At 34.4% G+C, this 23,841-nt stretch overlaps 1 protein-coding gene across 2 annotated transcripts in view; it reads left to right on the top strand.

The window, feature by feature from the left end:
- Positions 1-335: 335 nt before the first annotated feature.
- LOC143249697 (regulator of G-protein signaling 7-binding protein A-like) overlaps positions 336-23,841 on the top strand; it is a 103,028-nt gene continuing 79,522 nt past the window's right edge. Inside the window, exons 1-2 of one of the 2 annotated variants that reach the window (XM_076500006.1) lie at positions 336-526; positions 3,440-3,863. In XM_076500006.1, coding sequence (XP_076356121.1) covers positions 3,687-3,863 — 177 coding nt within the window. In that variant the 5' untranslated portion in view covers positions 336-526; positions 3,440-3,686. The remainder of the gene's footprint in view (positions 527-3,439; positions 3,864-23,841) is intronic. The other variant, XM_076500007.1, reaches the window with a different exon arrangement.

The raw sequence follows: 23,841 nt of genomic DNA, 5'->3' as shown, positions 1-23,841 counted from the left end.
TCGATTTTTATCTTTACTTGCAATGTTTCGCTTCCCCTTGAGGAAATTATTCTCGTATAATTATTCATGATTTCAATATTGATCTAGTTTAATTAGTTTTTGTCTGTGTGTTTTATTCCTAATGCATTGTTCTCTTCCTATATTTAATGCTTATAGGTCCCATACACTGCGTCCTACATCTTTACATCGATTGCTATATGTATAATGATGGGCGTAGCAAGCAGACGGTGCGCGTTGTCAGCTATCACCATGGTAACGAAACCCTGCGTCCACTCAGCACGGCGCACACTTTCTTACCGTGAACGTTTCTCGCGCGAGCCTGATGGTGAGCTAAGTTTAGGTGGGTTTTCAACGCGACAAGCGACGACACTATTTCAGTAGCAATGCTCGGAGAGAACTGTTGCTGGTTGTTGAGAATGTAAACATCACGTGTTGTTCAGGATACAACATGGACACTACTGATAATGGTTGTCGTCGCTTTACTCAAGAATACTTCTAGTGTAATCCTACTAAGATGTTGGTTGAGGTAAAGTAATTATTAATTCAATAACTTCGCGGATTTAATGAGAGACGATTTTTTTCACAAGTGACTTGTGGTAGTCTTAAAAATAGCAAATAACTAGCAGATGCTGTATAAACTTTTATATAATAAAATCTATGATAGCAAATAGTTTCAAATGGGTAATTTCACATAACCTACAGTTTTAACCATATGGATAAGAGTCTAACATACGCTTGGTTTTTATTCCTGTAACGTGTTACTTAGCTTAAGATTCTAGGTGAACAACCAGTAAGGCTTCTCACTTTGTTAATGTGACGCCACTTGCTTCAGATCTCTGATTCATAAATCTCTAATGCGTCCAATTGGAACACTCGAAACTCTAGTGTAGGTTAAAGTGAATTATGTACCAGTTATCTTTATTGTATTCATCAATTGTAATAAAATCATACCCTGACACCCTATATAAATATACAACCGAGAATGTTGTACTACGAAACCTTAGAGGTTAGTTACAATAACAGAATAGTTACTGATGTCGCTTTCAGTTGGCATAGTTTCCAGTAACGAATAATATTATTTTACTGGTAAGTTTCATTGGATTATTTAGCATATCCTATAAATAAGATGACAATGGTATCACTGAGTATAGCATTGTTAAAATTTTATGATAACAAACGCTGCGTTAGTGTGAAATATATATATATATATAACATCATGTTTCTTTGTAGCTGAAGAGATATCTCTGTTACGTCCAGAGCGGATATCGAAACCCTTTGTTTACATTAAAAGTGCACTTACTTACCACTGTACCGTTGGGGGTGTAATATTTGAGAAATAGTATTAGGAAATTGCGAAGTCTTGACGAATTACAATGCAGAGCATCTTAAAACATGTTTCATGTTTTATAGAATTTCAACGAGTGAATGTAACAACGATGTAAAACTTCCGATGATCACCGGATCCATAACGTGAGATTTCCAAGTACTATTATTACAATTCCTGGACATATTCGTCAGTAATCAATATACTTCTAGTAGGCAACTCACACTAACGCAAAGTTGAATAGATTTTAATGATGTTTTTTTTTTTTTTTATTTAAGCCGTTATTACTTTCTTGAGGATTTTGTGAGGATATTTCTTGGGTGAGGAGGATAAATGTAAAACATTACTGGTACTTAACTTGTGTCAATGAAGTTAAATCGACGGTGCGTAAGAAACTCAAGATGAAGGATTCTTCGGATATAAGAGACCATGGTTATAAAATCTTTTTAGTCTAACTTATAGCATTTATCTGTTCTTAACGATCAAAGATCAATGTTCATCCTTAAGTTGTTGTTTCTTAACTCTCTGAAGGCTAACTTTACCTTGCAATTCCTATAAAAGAAATCTTATTTCAAGTATTTCTTTTAACGTAATCTTGTTCCTTTACCTGTTTATGAAGAGTAGATTTTCAACTTTTATTACTGTAATTTTTGTCAGTATTTCTTAGTGATATATCGATGTATAAAAGTACTGATATTAAGATACGATGGGGCAAGCAAAACATTTAATGTATTGGATCATATGAAATGCATCAAAGTTGTTATTGAAAAATGTGTTATCGAAGAGTACGAAATAGCGCTTCAACAACTAATAACTCTTATCGCTGGATGCAAATCAGTTCACGGAAACCAAATTAGATAAAAAAAAAGATGTAATTTGATATTCTAATCAGTCGTTACGTTCAATTACATCCGCGTGTGTAAGAAAACGGGTTGACTGTGATAAACCGACTGTTAACACAACTATCGGTCTAGCATGGCCAGGTGGTTAAGGTATTCGACTCGTAATCTGAGGGTCGCGGGTTCGAATCCCCGTCACACCAATCATGCTCGCCCTTTCAGCCGGGGGGCGTTATAATATGACGGTCAATCCCACTATTCGTTAGTAAAAGAGTAGCCCAAGAGATGGCGGTGGGTGGCGATGACTAGCTGCCTTTCCTGTAGTCTTACACTGCTAAATTAGGGACGGCTAGCGCTGGTATCCCTCGTGTAGCTTTGCGAGAAATTCAAAACAAACAAACAAATACAACTATCAAATACAGAAACTGTTAAAGACAGTTATTATGGTCAGCATTTGGATGAGACTTCCAACGTAATTAATAAGAACATAATAAATAAATGAAAAATGTGAATAACAGATTGCACGTAGATCTAACTTATGGAAGCGCTAATGATATGAAACAGCAATATTCGATATCAAAAATGGAATATTTTTGTAAGACAAATATAAAGATCTTCCCATGAAAACCTTGCGACAATAATTTAAAACCATTTTGTTTTACAGTGATGCCATCTATGCAAAATTGGCATTTGAAATTATTATGATGTTCTGTTTGATGTGGTCCGATTGATATATGTACAGGATAGGAATCTAGATCAATAGACGTGTCACGCTACAGTTATATTGTCTGTTCCATTTTTCGAGTAGAAATTTCGATTAATGATCATTTCTCTCAAACCAGATACAACAGTAGCCTATCGGTTACTATGTTCATGGTTGACGTTCATGCTACAGTAATTACACACTGATATGATCGACTTTGTGACAGTGTGAATGCTGATGTGTTTTATATTATTTGTGCTAAGTCGTACGCTCAAACGTTTATGAATATGTTAGTCTATTAATATTTAGGTACATACGTTTTGCTTGTTTAAAACTTCTAATTTTCCCTTTATTTCCTTACACACAACTCTGTTATTTTCCCTTGTTACTTCAAGTGGATACTTTTTAGTAGGTCTTCAGTTTCTAACCATTGTTAAGTGCGTAGGTATTACTGCCCCACACAGAATGAAGTGACTTATTCAACGTAGGCTATAAAACAGCTAAAACAAACACAATATTTTTGAATCTCTCACGTTCAACAATACTATACTTCATTTTCGTTTTTCATTTCAGAGAAAACACACGATCATTCTTTCTCTGTCTGGTAAACAATCGTTTTCTGCCACCTAGTCGAACACAGTCGTTTATTTGACTATCGAAACTTTGAAACATTCAATAAGGACTATCAAACCAGCACATGTTTTCCACGTGACATAGAAGCCTAGTATTAACTAGCGTATACTGACCACCGAGGTACTCGTCAATCCCAATACGTCCCAGTTTTGCAATCCCACGCATGTAACCTGCCTGTAAAACGTGGATGAGTGGTCCTGAAGTTACAGGAAAACTGGCCCACAACCGCGTAACCGTCAGGGCAAGCAGCCGGCGTAGTAGCGGCCTACGTGGAGTATTGTCTCGGCGACTTTCCGTTGGCTCCATACACGACAGCCTCGACAGTAACAAAGGAAGTCAATGGCAGCTAACCGAGTGTAACCGGGTAAGGTGATTATGATAATACATTAAGGTCTACTGACAGCAATCTCACAGTCTATGAGCAGATTTTATTGAGAAATGTACTTTTTTAACTTTTAAGAGTAGACTCACAACATTAAAGGAATTCTTTAATAAGAAACGTTTCAGACAACGGTTTCTGACGATCAGTAGCAGTTCCACAGTTCTTTATCGCAGATCCTAACACCAATCATTGAACAAGGTCGTTTATTTTATCAGCATTTTAAGTCCAGACTTTGTTCACAACATTTAGATACGAATCAGAGTACTGAGAACTGAAGACAGTTCAAAGGTTATAACATATTATGGACAAATTATAGTGAAATATTTTACACATTATTACTGTTTTACCAGATACCGACTAAAGATTTTTATGACTGTTAACTGACCATTGAAATGAGTCTTTAGTATTCAAAGAAAAGTTTCTCATAATAACTTCAAAATATTAATGTTTACTTTTATAACTTTGATATTATTCTTGTCACACTTGTGTAACTCTCTACGATTTTACAAACTTTAAAAAAAAATTTAATGCTAGCTTTAGCTATTAGGTCAAACTAGTTAAATCTCGAAGTTTTAGAGGTGTGCATATATATATATATATATCCTAATATCACATATTAAATTTTGGTGTTAACCAATGACGGTGTGTAGATTCTGTTAAAACTAGCCATGTCTTCACGGATGAGTACGTATCCTAGTATTGGATATTAAATGTTGGTATAGTTTAACCAATGTCTTATTACACGGTTAACTACAAAACACTATAATATAAGAGTTGAAAAATATTGCATTTTCGTACTATATTAAGGAAACATTCAGATGACACTAATGTACATTGTCTTTGTTTCTTCTGCACATAAACATTGGCTTTATTTACTCATATTATTGAATATAGTTTCTCAAAACATAATTAGTTTTTCTTTAATTGTTAATTAGTGACCATTATAAAACATGGTCCTGTCTTTTCCTAACTTGTTACTTGTTGTGGAACATATTTCATATCTCATAAAAGTATTAAGTATTGATCTTTATTGTACCTATCGTGTTTCTAAATCAACAACAGATCAATTCTGGTAACAGTCATAGTATAGTGACAGTTTATCTTCAGGTTATAAATACAGATTCTAATAGCAATAACAGAATAGTGAATAAGCTATATAATTATTGAATATAATCTATGATGGTACTTTGGACGTATTAGTATGAGAACATATTAGAAAAGCTTCTGTTCGGTAACATAATTAGTAAGTTTGATTTTACATCATTGGTTCGTGTGACAGAATACAACTTATATACCTGTCCAGTTAAATTAACGATATATTATGATTATAGACAGATAATAATTTGTGATCAGTAATTAATACAAAATGGCCATGTGGACAGGTGTTAAAAGCTAGCTTGCTATTTATATTTACTCAAGTTACTTAGTTTATCTTACGACAACACGATCTTTCAATAAATATCCTAATGAGAACCGTAACATTTTCATTTAATTCGTAGATATAAATGATGGCGGATATCGAAGATTGATTTTCCTACACAAAGCTAATTACTAAGAAGAGATTCTTACGATAGATATGACGTATTATGTGTTTGTTCTCGGATTACACTGCCAGCTACAAAACATGGATTACTTCTCATAAATTCATCTGCTTCTAGTTAGGAAGACAGTAATAGTATATGGATGGTATCTGAGAGTTCTGAATGTACATTATTATTACGATTCTAGAATATACACTATATTCCTTCATATAATCTGAATCCAAACTATTATGCTGTAAGTGAACAGGGACTACGTCTTCTCAGGTTTCTGAATTCAGGTTATGAGTACAGTTACCAAATATTGGTTTTGAATCCTAGATTATTGAAAATGGATTATAATGATAATTTTACATAACTGATTATTACCAGGTAACTGAATACTGGATTATTCTTGTGATAAAAAGGAAAACTAGTTGTAATTTTCAAAATCATTGAGCATATGGTATTTCACAAAGTATATCAGTTTTCTTTCTGTATTTCCATGTAATAAATGTGCTATTCATCCTCAGATTAATTGAAAATAAATATCTCTGGATCGACCCCTTATTGTACAATATAATAACAAGTAAGGGGCGGTAACCTTTTCCTAATAAGTACGTTTTCTCGTGGCTGTTACATAACACTGACTATATTACCAAGTAAATAAAAAATGGACACGCCCCCTATTTTCACATACATTATATTATGAAATTAAATTTAAAGTTTAGTAATTCACATTTAACGTCACACGTTCTCATACAACTTCCTGTTTTGTTTCAACGTTTTTATTTACACGCCTCATCAGCACAGTTGTATCTCGTCTAATAACACCATGTAACACAAATTTTGTTCCTGAATAGTATGTGTGTTATTTCTCAATTGCTTATGTTGTAAAAGTACAGAAAATGGCCATTATTCCCTTCAAACTTTGCTTTTGTGACCTGGATAATGAAATTTAAAAATTAACCTATTTTCTATGTAAAAACGGGCATAAGGTCTGAATAAAACAACTTATGAATCAAGATTTACGTGTATTTGTACTAAAGCTATACAAAAATGTTTATAAGTGAGTAGTTTTTCGAGATTTGCGACCGTAATGTAAATCACTTTCACGTATCAGCCCCCAAATACTCTCATCATATTTTCGTTATTCGCTCCCAGGTCACAAAAGCAAAGTTTGAAGAGATAAATAGGTCTTTTCCATTTACTTTAGGCATAAGCAATTGGGAAATAACACTTTCTGTCCAGGAACAAGAAAAAGTAAAAAATTTTGTTACATAGTGATATCAATGTATATTAAATGTACTTACGCAAGTTTCTCGAAAGTGTTATGTTCCAAGAGCAAATAAAACCAAGTGTAAATGTGTCAAATATATTTCACATAGTGCTTTTGAAGGTGATATGTCATGTTGTATTATAGCCTACATATTGCATAATTCACGACAGCACAGATTGCAACGTTAAGCGTCCCTAATGAGATGCCATCTTAGTGTCTACTTATTTAGTAACAGAAAACACACTACTGTATGATGTTGCGTGTGGTTAAAACAGATCACCCCGTTTCGAAGAAATTACACTGACACGTTAGGTACTTTGCCTTAATTTATTACTCATTTTCATTAGTATAATTCTGATTCTGATAATAAACCACTGACTTGTCCTTATCGACTCATTGAAGCAAAACTGTAATGATAAACATACACATATCTTTAGATGCGACTGATTGTATGATGCATGGTTTGGTGACAAGTTCTCCTTTTTTTCTAATATATTAAACACAGACTCTAATGACGTTCATTTAAATTCTGATTATGCCTCATTTATTGTAATGAGTCATATTTTAATGTCAGATGCAAATCATTACTCTTAAGCCTATCTATAATAAATTACCTTCTGAATTATAAAATGTTCGATATAATTTAGAATATTAATTTATATCATGCTACCAGAAATAGAAGACAGGCTGTAATTTACTCTAGAATAGATTATAACAGCTGTAGAAGGTTACGTGGACCCTTTAGTTTGACCAGTAATAGATTTCCGGTATAATATATTCTGTTTTCTCACTCATTAGAACATAAGTTCGAATCTGTTTGAATAGTGTTTATGTCCCTTCCATATATCCATTAGTGGAAGTTGTGATAACAGATTTAAAAATTATTCCAAATTTCGTGAAGAAAAATTCTGGTACGTGTTATTACTTTACAGGTTAATTTTCAAATCATCTGGAACAACAACAAAACATTCAACGTGGTAACTTAGGAACTGATACTTAGGTTCATTTGACCTTTCTTGAAGACTAAGACGTAACAATCAATGTATGCCACTCCTCTTCACTGTTCTCTGTACTTGATACAGAATTTTCTTCTACAACAAAAAACTAGAAAACTTAGACAAAATCGATGTCTAAGATTGTCTGTTTGTTTTGAATTTCGTGCAAAGCTACACGAAAGTTATCTACGCTGACTGTCTCTAATTTAGGAGTGTAAGACTAGAGGGAAGGCATCTACTCACTATCACCCACCGCCACCTCTTGGGCTACTCTTTTATTAAAATGTAGTGGGATTAACCGTACTTAATAACGCCCCCACGGCTGAAAGGACGAGCACATTTAATGTGACGAGATCGTTGTTTAAAAAACCAGAAGGCTTATGTAATTAGATCAAACACGTTTTAACGTAGTTATTATTTTTCGAGACTTTTCAAAAGAAATATGACTCAGAATTACTAGACAAATTAAACAAACGACATGTATTGAAGAGACTTATGATATATTGGAGTTCTTTATGATTTCGCATATATCTCTGATTGGAGATGAGAGGTAAAGATTGGTCATGTTTACTCCGTTAAATTACACTTCTTGTTGTTGATTCATATACGAGTACATGCATATATATGTGTGTGTGTTTGTACTGGGGCAAACGTTAAGCTGGTGCAGCTCACCAATAAAGTATAAATTATTGTCTTTCTTTTGGTAAGTTTCAAATGTAAATCTGTGGCTCTATATCCCCTTTGGGCCAGTGGTAAGTTTATGGGTTTACAAAGTAAAAATAGTGGCTTTGCTGTGAAATAAGCCAACACACAAACTTTTGACACAAATAAACAGATATAGTTGCAAGATACCTTCGACTAGAATTAATTTATATCTTAGTCCTTTATTGACCTGGGCCTGGCATGGCCTAGCGCGTTAAGGCGTGCGCTTTGTAATCTGAGGCTCGCGGGTTCGCGCCCGAATCGCGCCAAACATGCTCGCCCTCCCAGCCGTGGGGGCGTTATAATGTGACGGTCAATCCCACTTTTCTTTGGTAAAAGAGTAGCCCAAGAGTTGGCGGTGGGTGGTGATGACTAGCTGCCTTCCCTCTAGTCTTACACTGCTAAATTAGGGACGGCTAGCACAGATAGCCCTCCAGTAGCTTTGTGCGAAATTAAAAATAACAAAAACAAACAAACTGTCTCATATGTTAACCAGTTTACCTTATAAATCCCAAACTCAACCACTAGTGCCAGTTTATAAGGCTGCTTTTAACAACTCAAGCTACCATATTTTATTGTGCTAATTTAGTTTTTTCCTGTTATTTTCTCGGAACTGTTTCAAACCCAGAAACTCTCACATACTTAAGGTGAACGCTGTATCAGCTGAATTAGGAAGTTATGCCAACAGCTCTTGCTAGTAAAGCAGTTTTAAGCATCTCTAAGTACCATATCCTTAACTTTTACCAACAACAAAAACAAACAAGTTGACCACGATTCGAAGCCTTATAGCAGAGCTCTATTAAACACTGACGTTAAGTACAAATATTTCTTTCTTTTATTTATTGTGGTAATATTATCTTCTCTTTCTTATTATTTATTTAATTCGGATACATCTCGTTTACCTAGCGAGATATACCACTTACCATATATATATATGACACCTCCGACTGAGGAACTTCACTCCAACGTTTTCATATCCACTTAAAAAAGTAGTGATATTTATAGAATTATTTTTCATAGTACTAGTCTTGACATGGGAAAATAAATAAGTGTTTCAAATAGCAAATACGTAAATAGAGAAAATAATAAACATAGTAATTTCGAGTGACTATGAAAATATGAGTTCGCAAAAACTATTTTTAGTCATCGAAAAAGAATAAAATTAATTCTTACTGTGTGTATTTGGTATTTAATTAAAAAAGAATCTCTAGTGTATATATCATTTTGGACAATTTGAAAATGAGAAAACTCCATCTTTGATTTGTATCTATGTGATTTCTCCAAGTTCTTTACTATAGAATCGTAGACTTATTGGATAGTATTTTTATAAGAGTTTGAGAAAATATTATAGGTTTTCTATCTTTATTATTTTATACTAACACCTATTATCTGAGTAAACTGTTTATTGGTTTTATTAGTAAATAAAAGCTGAGAAGTCCAGATTTATTATTTTATCGTAAATCTGTTTATATAGATACTTTAATATAATAAGAACTAGCGCATTGTTTTATACTGTTATCTGCGACTTGAAATTCCAGGTTTGTTTCTTTTGAGTTTCGTGCAAAGCTACACGAGGGCTTTCTGCGCTAGCCGTCTTTAATTTAGCGGTGAATGTCTAGAGGGAAGGCAGCTAGTCTTCACCACCCACCGCCAGCTCTTGGGCTACTCTTTTTACTAACGAATAGTAGGATTGATCGTGACAGTATATCGCCTCCACTGCTGAAAGGGTGAGCATGTTTGGTGTGATGGGAATGCGGACCTCAGAAAGCCCTAACCACATGGTTATGCCGGGCCCTGGACGTCCAGGTGCATTGAATACTTAAAAAACTAAGTGATTTTTTTCTAGATTGACAATTCAATATGAAAACTATAAATAAGATTCAGCTTTCATTCTTTCATGAAAAGTATCTTAGAGTCTTTCTTCCTTTGAACTGCTAACGGTCACATGATGTGAAGTACATAGTAGTTGTTCACAACCCAGTCCTTCTTGTTAGAAGCTGGATTTTCACTTCCACTATAATATTGTAAGTGACGGAATAAGTGTACTTCTAGTGGTGTAACACAGTTCACATCAAGCCAAAGATTATTAGTATATCATCTAGGAATATCAAAGGAAACACTGACTGTAGTTTTGACATTTAACACCCACTTTTAAAGTTTAGTTAATGTGCTTTGAAATCAAAGTCAACGCTTGCAAGTGTTAACTGTACAATAAGTATTAAATAAACAGCTTTCATGAGGCAAGTGAAACGATTCTAAACCAAATCAAAGTTTATTTACGTCTTATTCATGTACGCGAGAGAAACGGTTGCCAACCAAATCAAGGCTCTTTGATGACGATTTCGTGTAAAGGAGAGAAACGGTTCTAAACGAAATCAAAGCTTCTTAACGTCTTATTCAAGAGACGAGATAAACGGTTCTCTATGAAATCAAGGCTTTTACGTCTTATTCATGAGATAAGGGAAACGGTTCTCAACTATATAAAGGCTTATTTACGTCTTATTCATGAGACGAGAGAAACTGTTTACAACCAAATCAAAGCTTTTTTACGTCTTATTCAAGAGACGAGAGAAACGGTTCTCAATGAAATTAAGGCTTTCACGACTTATTTATGAGACAAGAGAAACGGTTCTCAACCAAATCCAGGCTTCTTTACATCTAATACAACAAGTGGGTTTAGATTGAAATCAATATGAAACCAGTAACTTTTCTTAGTGTACGGTTAATTGTAACTTACACACAGGTAGCGACAGTACTTTAGAATATTTCAAACGACATGAAATATGCAAGTAATGAAAGACAGTAGAAATTCCCAAAGTTGTGACAATTTTCTTTATTCGGTCAGCTTTAGAATAATTAGCAGTAACTGAGATCAAGCTTAGTTGATTCCGAGAAAAATTACTAATTTAACATTACCTGCACTATTTGAATACCGAAGTCCAGCTGTGTAATACCCGTTAGGCTTAAGTTCATACAACATATAAAATTTATTTTCACACTGTTCTATTAATAATCGTTTTTAGAGGGGGGGGGTTCTCTCAGGGTTTCTCTGTTAACCGACATTATTTTTGTTTTACAAGTATGCATTTTCTAACACTAACTACATTGTTTTATATACACTAAAAGTTCCTAAAGAGTTAACTTCGGTAAATATTACCCCCGCTAGTAGAGCGGTATGTCTTCGGATTTACAACGCAAAATCAGGGGTTCGATTCCCCTCGGTGGGGTCAGCAGATAGCCCGACGTGGCTTTGCTATAAGAAAACACACACTCGGTAGATATTACCATCGAATGTCATCTAATTTCTTTCTCATTTCGTGCTATATCAAAGTGTAGACGTTAACGTGACGTCAAATTCTGTATTTAAAAGTTATAAGCATGTTAAAGATTAAAAGACATGGTCTTGTTTGTAGAAGATAAAAATAGCATTTTCGAAAAACTACTTCGAAATGAATATCTGTAAAATACGTGAAACTTTATTTCGTAATAAACTGCATCCATTTATTACCACAGAACTTTCAACTGCTTAGATTGATAGCTCGTACATTTTTAATGGCATATTTCCATTTTTTATATATGTAAAACACCGCATCTGCTTGCTTAGTTATCTCTCAGACGGATAGTCCTATTGTAGCGCCCCCCCATTGGTACCGCAGTATGTCTGCTTAACCGTTGCGCTTAGCTAGAAAAAAAAAAAAAAACCCTGTTGGAGCACGTTTAGTGTTTTAGTTATATTGACCAAAGTACGTTCCTCTTTCAAATGGTTTTCACATTTATTACGTAAACTTAAAAAAACAAAAACGGTACAGTTACAACCTAAAAATTGTTTGTGCAAGTGTTTAACAAAATATTTTCCTCTATTATTCCATTTTAATGACTATTTAATTCGCATCTCATATATTGATATTTATTATTAATCGTATTGAGAATAAACCAGTCAATAAACGTTGTTATATATTATTATAATATTTCGTTTGGTTGTACTTCATCGCAAAGCTACACAATGGAATATTTGTTGTTGTTTTTTTCCCATCACAGGTTTTGAAACCCGATTACAATTTATAAGCCTATAACCTTACCATTGAGTTACTGTGTCATCTACTTACAAAGGTTTGGCATCAGTGTGCGACTACAATATTGTTTTTACTCTGTTTCAGCGTTAATTACATTATTTGATCTCTTGGTAGTATTCTTTTATCACAAGATCTAAACATCGTAAAATCATAATCGAGACCGTTAAATCTATGTAAAAGTGACCCTCTATTCAAACCTGACATATTTTATTCATTAGCTGTTATTATATTTTTACATGTTTAAATTTGTTTTTGAAAGCGACTCAGAACATTCCCTATTGGTACAGCGGTATGACTGCGAACTTATAACGCTAGAAACGGGGTTTAGATACTTGAGGTTGGCAGAACCCAGGTAAACCACTGTGCAGCTTTATGACTAATTAAAATTTTCTATGAACTAACAAGTTACTTTTTAACAGTAAGTAACTGTTCACACATTCAGTTGTATCGATTATATTTGTTAATACTCAGTCAAAGTTATCGACAGCTAATGCCAAATATGTTTCTCTTTGATTTATCTGTTTCTTATTGGTGATAGGAGCACAAACAGGGGTGTTTCTAGAATTTTTAACCTATGCCCACACGCAACTATTTCACAGCTACATCATGCTGTCTAGTCATTTGATACAAAACCATAGAGATGTTTCACAAGTACATCATGCTGTCTAATCATTTGATACAAAACCATAGAGATGTTTCACAAGTACATCATGCTGTCTAATCATTTGATACAAAACCATAGAGATGTTTCACAAGTACATCATGCTGTCTAATCATTTGATTCATAACCATAGAGATGTTTCACAAGTACATCATGCTGTTTAATCATTTGATACAAAACCATAGAGATGTTTCACAAGTACATCATGCTGTCTAATCATTTGATTCATAACCATAGAGATGTTTCACAAGTACATCATGCTGTTTAATCATTTGATACAAAACCATAGAGATGTTTCACAAGTACATCATGCTGTCTAATCATTTGATACAAAACCATAGAGATGTTTCACAAGTACATCATGCTGTCTAATCATTTGATACAAAACCATAGAGATGTTTCACAAGTACATCATGCTGTCTAGTCATTTGATACAAAACCATAGAGATGTTTCACAAGTACATCATGCTGTCTAATCATTTGATACAAAACCATAGAGATGTTTCACAAGTACATCATGCTGTCTAATCATTTGATACAAAACCATAGAGATGATTCACAAGTACATCATGCTGTCTAATCATTTGATACAAAACCATAGAGATGTTTCACAAGTACATCATGCTGTCTAATCATTTGATACAAAACCATAGAGATGTTTCACAAGTACATCATGCTGTCTAGTCATTTGATACAAAACCATAGATATATTTCACAAGTACATTATGCTGTCTAATCATTTGATTCATAACCAGGAAGATGTTTTACAAGTACATCATGCTGTCTAGTCATTTGATACAAAACCATAGAGATATTTCACAAGTACATCATGCTGTCTAATCATTTGATTCATAACCAGAAAGATGTTTTACAAGTACATCATGCTGTCTAGTCTTTTCACATATAACCAAAAACTGTTTCACAAGTATATCATGCTATCCAGTCATTTAAAGTGCAACATGTTGCCTAGTAATTTATACACGGCCAATGTCCAATTGTACTTTGATGTATGCTGTCCTTTTGTATGTTTAATTGGCAATTAGAATAGGTTCCTCCTCATGCTGTTATGTAAATACGCTTAAACTCTTTCGCTTCTACACGGAAAGAGCTATGAACTGCTATTTTATTTGTCCTATGTACAAATAGGTATTTACATAATTTTATTAATAGACAATTGTGTGGCAGGTGTAAGTTTCAAACTAGTACTTGCCATTAATATGCGTTTCTTTTCTTTATGTAGAGGTTTGCTTGTTGTTGATCAGAGCCATACCATTAGATACATGTGCTCTGCCTACCTTTTTTCTATTTTACTGGTACAGCAGTAATTCTGCGGACTAAGGAAGTTAGAAATAGAGTTTTAAAGGTCATGGTGGAAACAATATGAAAACTGAATTTCTCGCAAAAAAAAAAAAGTTCCCGACTTGCCGCTTAACCACAACGTGAAAGCAATGTGTATTCTAGAATAAAGTAGGATGGGTCTCGCTAACGCTGTAATATGTTTTATGTGAGAAAGTGTTTGTAAAATATAAAATAATATGAGTCTTACTACACTTCTTATCAATAACAATTATTGATACTCAAAATGTAATAGTTTAAGGTAAGCGTGAATTAGTAGTTTGTTAAAAATAACAATAACATTGTTATGGTCAGCGCAAATCTCTGAAAATGTGTTCTCTCAAAGGTGGTTTAAGATGGCGTTCTGTATATGCTGTCGGTGCATACGTTAATTTATGTCTCAAATAAATATAATATGACACTATTTATCGAAAACCATTACATAATCAGTATTGAATATTTTTGTCCTACGTTTAAAATGAAGAGAATACCATTTATTACGTTTGTATATACAAATCTACACTAACGGCTATCGTGATCTTTAACTGTGTTTCAAAGCATACGGGGTAAGTTTGTTTGTTTTTTTAATTTCGAACAAAGCTACTCGAGGGCTATCTGCGCTAGCCTTCCCTAATTTAGCAGTGTAAGACTAGAGGGAAGGCAGCTAGGCATCACCACCCACCGCCAACTCTTGGGCTACTCTTTTACCAACGAATAGTGGGATTCACGGTCACATTATAACGCTCCCACGACTAAACGGGCAAGCATGTTTGGCGCGACGTGTACGGGGTAAGAAAACATCTATCGTTGAACTTATATAAATTCGTCTGCGAAAAATAGGCCAATATCTTCTGTATACTTGTCAAGCCCAAAACAATTGTATTACTTTTCAGACATTCTCCGTTGGTTATTACTTAGGTACATCAGCACAACACAATTGTCAAAACCATCATGTATAACAAGACATGTAACAGTTCCATCAACCTTAAATTTGATGAACATAAATTTGTTTAAATTGTATCTCTAACACCGATGTTAAGGAATTGTAAGTTGACCTTGGATACACTTGATAATTATTCTTACCAGATTTTAACAAACTGGAGAAAAAAATATTATAGTTTTCTTTTCTTTAGGGCCCAGCATGGCCAGGTGGTTACGGCTCTCGGATCGTAAGCCGAGGGCTCTGGGTTCGAATCCCCGTCGCACCAAACATGCTCGCCCTTTCAGCCGTGGGGGCGTTATAATGTGACGGTCAATTCCACTATTCGTCGGTAAAAGAGTAGCCCAAGAGTTGGCGGTGGGTGTGATAACTAGCTCCCTTTCCTCTAGTCTTACACTGTTAAATTAGGGACGGATAGCGCAGATAGCCCTCGTGTAGCTTTGAGCGAAATTGAAAACATTTTTTCTTTAGATCAAAGCTTCAACAGTTTATTTTTTGTGTTCAATGTGAAGAACCGAACACTAGATTTTAACCCTGTAATCCAGTAGGCTTACCGCTGCTCTACCGGGGGACAATAGTTTTCTAAAGCTTACACTAAAACAATAACAGCGGTATATGTTAAGCTTCGCAAAGTATCCACTTTTAGGTTAAAACAAGCAGATTAGCAAGTTACGATCTTATTCAAAAGTTTGGTGGCTTATTAAAGACAATGTGATGATTTAGTAAGGTGATAGCTTATGTCCCAACAAATTTATTGTCCTTGACATCTTTCAATGCAGCTTTCGCTCACACACTTTTTATCCGTGTATCGTGTACCTTTATTAATTGCTTTTTGTATGAAAAAATCAACCCTTAGAATCTGTACTACTTGTAAATTTAACAATTGTTTCTTCTCCAGTTGGCCCATTATGGCCAAGCGTGTTAAGGCGTTCGACTCGTATTCCGAGGGTCGCGGGTTCGAATCCTAGTCGCATTAAACATGCTCGCCCTCCCAGCCCTGGCGTTATAATGTTACAGTCAATCCCACTTTTCGTTGGTAAAAGAGTAGCCCAAGAGTTGGCGGTGGGTGATGATGACTAGCTGGCTTCCCTCTAGTCTTACACTGCTAAATTACGGACGGCCAGCGTAGATAGCCTTCGAGTAGCTTTGCTCGAAATTCAAATACAACAACAACTTCTCCAGTTTCACGTTCCAATGCAACTAATAGAGTTGGTATCGTCTAAATATAACTTCTTCTATTAGACTCATCAGGAAACGGTTTGTCTTTGAGATATAAATATTGTTTCAATGAATTGTACTCCGGTGTGACAGCAAAAAACGTAGGGAATCGCAACGCTAAAATCCGGTAGTCGATTCCCCGTGGTCGCATAGCATACAACCCAATGTGGCTTTGCCCTAAAACAAACACAATTCAATGAATTTTCTTTTCAGATCCTATTAAAAAGCACAACGTGTTTTGTTAGTAGGTAAATTTGGTTTAGTTTGTTTTGAGTTTCGCGCAAAGCTACTCGAAGACTATCTGCGCTAGCTGTCCCTAATTTAGCAGTGTAAGACAAGAGGCGAGGCAGCTAGTCATCACCACCCATCGCCAACTCTTGGGCTACTCTTTTACCAACGAATAGTGGAATCGACAGGTCACATTATAACGCCCCCACGGCTGAAAGGGCGATCACGTTTGGTGTGATGGTGATTCGAAACCGCGACCCTCGTATAACGAGTCGGGTGCCTTTACCTCCTGGCCATGCCGAGCCCAGTAATTAAGTATTTAGTTTTCCAAATATAAACTTAAAATGTGACTATATATTTCTGCTAATACTGTAAACATGTTTTATGTGTACTCCAAAAGGAAATATAGCGGAAGGATTTTATAGGTATTTATACAACATAGATATTGTAGGGTGTACACTTACAATGATCTTTTCGTGCTTTGTTTATTGAGTGAGACAATTATTTCAAACTTATGGCTGAGGATATTGTCACATTACTTCTTATAACAATATTTTATTAATCTATTTAGATATTTGCTATGATTTTAGTCAATTTTAGTTTACACATACACAAGCAAGGTCTGAATAATATTCATCCACAAATTTTAAGAAATGGTGTTCATTTGTTTCAGCGCAAAGTTACATAATAAACTAATGTGTGTTCCATCCCTCTCGAGGAACTCTGATTTTTAATGTTGTAAGTCTAAACGTGCGACTTCTTCAATGGGGACTTACGCTATAATTTTCCTAGTAAATTCCATAAACTGTCACATACAGGTTTTGTTTTTTAAAATAATAAAATTGCTATAAATCATATTTAACTATGTGGACCCAAAGTCTGAGATAGCACATTTGTAAATTCAAGTATTTAAGAAAAATCATATTGTATAAAGCATTCTGTCAATTTATATTCTAATGTTGTTGTTCGTTTATTGTAATTGAAATAGAATTAGGAACATAAATCTTCAGTTTATATGCGGAGGTATTTTATTTTATTCAATATTTACAGATGGATACAATCTTCTATCTCTTTCATTGTTTGCTTTTAGACTCTCTTTTTATTTAACCCCAAAAGAACCTGCCATCGCCATATGTTTCATACCTCAGTTCCTTCGGACATTTAAGGTCAGACATCACAAAGCTCATATCAACATGATACATCAACCCCAACTCTGGTGCCGAGATTATAATATGACACTTCACGAAGCTCTACAAAACTACATCAATATTGATGCCAATGTTGTATGTAACAAGTGGAAGTCCTTAGTACCGTACTACAGAAACAACATATGTATATGTATATATATATAAAGGTGAACTAATTAAAGTTTTAGTAAGACACAGAAAATCCATTAAAATGAAACGCAAGCAAACATTCGTGTTAGATGGCCTTGTCAAAGAAATTGTGTACGTATATGTATATATATATATACACCACAGACAGTAGCACAGAGACGGACATAAAACCATAAACTAGAAACGCTTAGATGATCAGATTTATGTATACAAAGCAAGAAGTGATATCCGTGATGACGAGGAAACCCACTTGTATAGAAAAATATATATGTAAAAACTGTATGTGAACCTGACGATGACCGAAGAAGGTCGAAACGTTGTTCGCTCCTTTACATAGTGCTACGCGTACTGTTTGTAGACGTTGTAGTCAAAGGTATCGTGCCTTTTAAACAGCTATGAAAAGCGATATTGTTTCCATATATTTGCAGTTATTTATAGAATTAATCTTATTTGATTAAAAGACAAGGCCTTAAAACCTTCAGTAACGCAATGTATTTATATTTAGTAATAACACTGGACACAAAGATAATTTAAATATCTCTCTGTAAAAGCACCTTTTGGGTTTTAGGCCTTGAATGACATGCATGTAATGTTAAAAATACTAATGAACGCACTCGTAGTAGGTAAATTATTTGTTTAAACTGGTGCCATCGTTGTAAAGCAACCAAAGAACTTGATATATTTTGAATTTTATAAGGATATTAAGAATATTTCACTATTAGGTGACATAAAGTTAGCACAAGAATTGGCGGTAGGTGCTGTTGACTGGCTACCTTATCTCTAGAGTACAAAGGCAAATTAGGGACGGTCGTGCGCAAACAGTAACTAAGTAAAATTCTACATGAATCAAAACGTTTCTACTATCTCTCTTTGAGATTCGAACCCATTAGATTATACTATAGTATGGTAAGAAATACTATATATTAATTTCTGAAGCATATCCAAAGTCTATTTGTTTGTTTGTTTTTTGAATTTCTTCCCTCTATTAGCAGTTTGAAAACACCGGCGCTTTTAATGAAAGAGTTTGTTTATTTGTTTTGAATTTCGCGCAAAGCTACACGAGGGCTATCTGCGCTAGCCTTCCCTAATTTAGCAGTGTAAGACTAGAGGGAAGGCAACTAGTCATCACCACCTACCACTAACTCTTGAACTAGTCTTTTACCAACGAATAAATGGAATTGAGCTTCCCATCATAACGCACCCACGGCTGAAAGGGCAAGCATGTTTGGTGTAACGGGGATTCAAACCCGCGACCCTCAGATTACGAGTCGAATGCCTTAACCCACCTGGCCATGCCGGGCCTATCCAATGTCATTTGTTCACTTTCTCTTTGGAACAAATGTTATGAAAATAAGCCTAATTAATCTCACAATGAATACAAGAAGTGTTCATGGTTCGTGTAAAAAAAATGTCTTATATAACTTTAACATTTACATTTTAACGGCCTTTTTAAATAAAAAAAATGTTGTATTTTCTTTTATACTCATCTCGTAATCTGAAAATCGCGGGTTCGAATCCACCTTATACCAAACATGTTCGTCCTTTCAGCCGTGGGGGCGTTAAAATGTGACGATCAATGCCACTATTCTTTGGTAAAAGAGTAGCGCAAGAGGTGGCGGTGAGTGGTGATGACTAGCTGCCTTTCCTCTAGTCTTACACTGCTGAATTAGGGATGGCTAGAGTAGATAGCCCTCGTGTAGCGTTTCGCGCAATTGAGAAATAAACAAACAAACATTTGTTAATCTCTTTGAGTTTCTACATTATTATATTAACTGATACATCATTTATAACAAAACTGTTATTTTAACACTTAGAACAATGATGTTGAATTCTCTCATCACTTGATATATTTTAACATCAAACAAACTATTAACCATAAACACAGAAACAGTCCTGCTTGTTTAATAACCTATTTAGTTTTTCTTGTTGTTTTTTTGTTATATTCTAAGCGGAAATAAATGCAATGGTTTGGTCTGTTTTCAATTTCGTTCAAAGTAGAATACACCATCCGCTGGTACAACGGTAAGTGTACGGATTTACAACGCTAAAATCAAGGGGTTAATACTCCTGTCGATGGTAATATAAACAGATATTTGGTTTAGAGAGCGAAATAAAACTGCAGATCGTTTTCATTATAATAATTTTCACTTCCCAGTGTTTTATATAGCAATACATACTTATAAGTGAAATTACTTTATTACTAGAAATATAGTGATATCGTGGGTTTGAACCTTGAACATTTCTCACATTCAGATTAATCACTAGGCTCACTCATACGACCATCCTCTTACTTTCTTTCTAAATAATCTCAGAAAATTTCACATTGTACCACTTTGCCACGTGCTCAGGTTTAATACTACTAGCTAAAAAGTAAAATTACCACAACAGAAATAAAAACATCTTTCTGAACTCTGTTTACTGCAGAACAGTATGAAACAAAGAATATTATATATTTGGCATAAATTTACAGTTAACGTATTATATATAGCCTTAATGCTCCATTAATCATGAAAATTCGAATTTGACCACGCATTATATAAATATGAGCTAACACAAGTGAATATATTATAAGCCAAAATATAAAAAAAAAATCGAAATCAGAAAAGAAATATTGAAATAAAAACTAAATACTTTTGTATTAGCAATTCTGTAGATTATTTGCAACTAGTAATTAACTAATTTTCCTTTTTCTGTATGTATGCAATTTAGACTGGAGTATGCGTAACATGTCTATTGCACTCTTTTTGTACTCTAATCAGGGCGTAAGTTATGTAATAAAACGTAAGGCGTTCTCTGTTTATAAGCCACTCACAGAGACTGGGTGTTTTATGACCAAAGTATTAGATATGTTGGGTAAGTGAATGGCTGATACACCTTTGTAATTCCTGAGGTCAGCATCTTTAGACCTAAGAAGATTAGATGATTGCTCACCAATTTGGAAAAATGTTTGGTTAGAGCGGACAGCTAATTGGACAGGTCAGTTTTTATCGGCTACTCTCGCGTGGTTTTCGTCCGTCAAGTCGATATCGCAATGATATCAAAAGGTCGAAGTAACACTCAGATAAATGGGGATTCAAACAATTGACAGATGTCCAAGTGAACAATGAATAGAAACAGGATGCATTTATGACAAAGAAAGTCAGTTTGCCAAGTAATGTTTATAGGAAGCAAGATATTCCTGACTGATAAGGTTTCGAAGTAGAACAATATCTTAGCCGATCAGAAACTCAAATATTCACCTTTAATTATTATTTTCACTTTATATGGACTAGCCGGGGTATTTCCATTGCAGCTATCGAACCGTGAATCTTAGCGTTGTAAGCTCTCAAGTTTACCTCTTACAACGGGAGGCTTAAAGTTTATAAACGCGTCTACGCTCACAGGCACTCACATGCGCAAAGGCTACAATTGTTCAATTATTATATGTTATTTGTATGTATCTAAACTTTGTTCAACTTTCCCTGTAGTTATGAAGATACAGATCCACAAAGTTTAATAACTAAAGAACTTCAATTATTTTGATTTTTATAAAGATATTAAAAATATTCCGCTATCAGGTAACAAAACTTAGCACAAGAATTGGCTGTAGGCACTGTTGATTGGCAACTTTATTCTAAAGTACCAGTGCAAATTAGGGACTAATGCACTTTTGAATATTAGTAGTATGAATAAAAAACATCTAAACTATTTTAACTTAAGTTATACGTTATTAAACACACTAAATAATGATGAATTAATTTTAGGGAAATTGCTTATATGATGAATAATAATATTACAAAGAAATATACAAAACAGGGTGTTTCAGTTTCATAATGTCCCAGATTCTAAAAGCCCACAAAATGTAAGTGAAGCCTGATTCCGCATATTTAATGAGCAGTGAAAAATAATTAATACAAAAGTCATTATTATATAACAAGTTATTGAAGACTGATAGATACTGACAGATACAAAAATATATGTTATTAATATCACTCCCCACAGTCTGCAGACTTCCAATACAAGAAACCGGGTTTCGATACAAATAGCCCTCTGAGTACCTATGTGCTTAATTTAAGACAAACTAATTTAATTCACCTATATAAAAGTAATAACAGGCTGAGAAAGTGGGTATTACCTTACATCAGCTGAATACAAGTAAATCATATTGCATAGATATACACGTACGTTGCAAATGTAAAAAAATACTAATATTTATTTTCCCTTTTCATATTTCAATATGTATGCAATTAAACGACAAAATCTAGCACTGAAATCCAGACAGAATAATATATAAAATAAATATCCTAAATATCTATACGATGAAACCTGCTATTGTTGTAATACTGACCTTCACATATTCAAAGGTTACCTCTGGAATAGCGGGAAGTCTACGGATTTACAACGCTAAAACCAGGGGTTTGATTCCCCTCGGTGGACTCAGCAGATAGTCTGATGTTGCTTTACTATAAAACACACACACACATATTTAAAGAACAAACAGAGAATTGCAAAAGGTAATAAATAGAAGACTCAATAAACGTTATGGACGCCAAACAACCACATATTACAAATGTAATCTCTCTAAAAGCTCTAGCGCTATTTTTGGCCAGAAACAGACCAGTTGTTGTGTTCCTGGATTGTAAAAGTACACATGGCCTGGTACCCATTTCCGCAAAAAACGCGCTCCGTACGTTGCCTTTGGTGCATGTAAGTATAACGGTCAAGTTTTATTTTCTGATCAAGGAAGAGAAGTCTAAGAGGTAGCTATGTATCTTGGTGATGATTATCTTCACTCAAACCTGTCAGATCAAATCTAAGAATGACTACAATTTGTTATCGTTCTTGAATATTCCAAGACTAAAGATCTTACAATAAACAGGAAATTAATCCAATATTTGTTGTAACTCTGTAATATTTCAAGATTTAAGTGAACACAAAGTTAACCTGATATTTTTGAATATTAAAAAAAAACAATTTATTAAGTTTACGTCTCAATGTATTAGTTCACCATTTTGAACGTTACACAACAGAATACAGCCCTTAACATTCAAGAAACTCTTCAATGATAAACAGTTGAATACACCCACAATTCACAATAAATTCCATACAAAACAAAAGATTAAACGCAATCTGAGGATCGCGGGTTCGAATCCTCATAGCATCAAACATTCGCGTTCTTTCAGCCGTGGGGGCGTTATAATGTGACAGTCAGTCACACGATTTGTTAGTATAAAAAGAGTAACCCAAGAGTTAGAGGTAGGTAGCGACGATTATCTGCCTTTCCTCTAGTCTTCCACTGCTAAATTAGGGACAGCTAGCGCAGAAAACCCTCGGGTATCTTTGCACGAAATTCAAAACAAACCAAACTAAAAGATTAGTACTACACACGAGGCCAGGAGTAACTAGCTCAATCCAACAGCTACTTACGTTTTTAGGTTTTCGAGAACGTATATCGTAACTTAATTGACATAAAACTTACTTACACTTTACTGTTCCCCTTGAATCTCAATAAAAAATAATAATTATCAAAACTTTACTTCACATTTTAAACATTTTGTTTTCAGTCAATACAGTAGATATTTTAAATGTAATATATCCCACTCGTCCCAAAATTTAAACAACGCTTTGGGCGCACAAATAATTCTTGAGTTTAGAACACAGCCAATCCTAGGTTGAGGACCTCAGCAACCAATTCA

Source organism: Tachypleus tridentatus, chromosome 4 (assembly GCF_004210375.1).
Source record: "Tachypleus tridentatus isolate NWPU-2018 chromosome 4, ASM421037v1, whole genome shotgun sequence".
Taxonomy (NCBI): domain Eukaryota; kingdom Metazoa; phylum Arthropoda; class Merostomata; order Xiphosura; family Limulidae; genus Tachypleus; species Tachypleus tridentatus.
The sequence above is the reverse complement of the archived record's forward strand: the minus strand, read 5'-3'. Positions and strand labels throughout refer to the sequence as shown.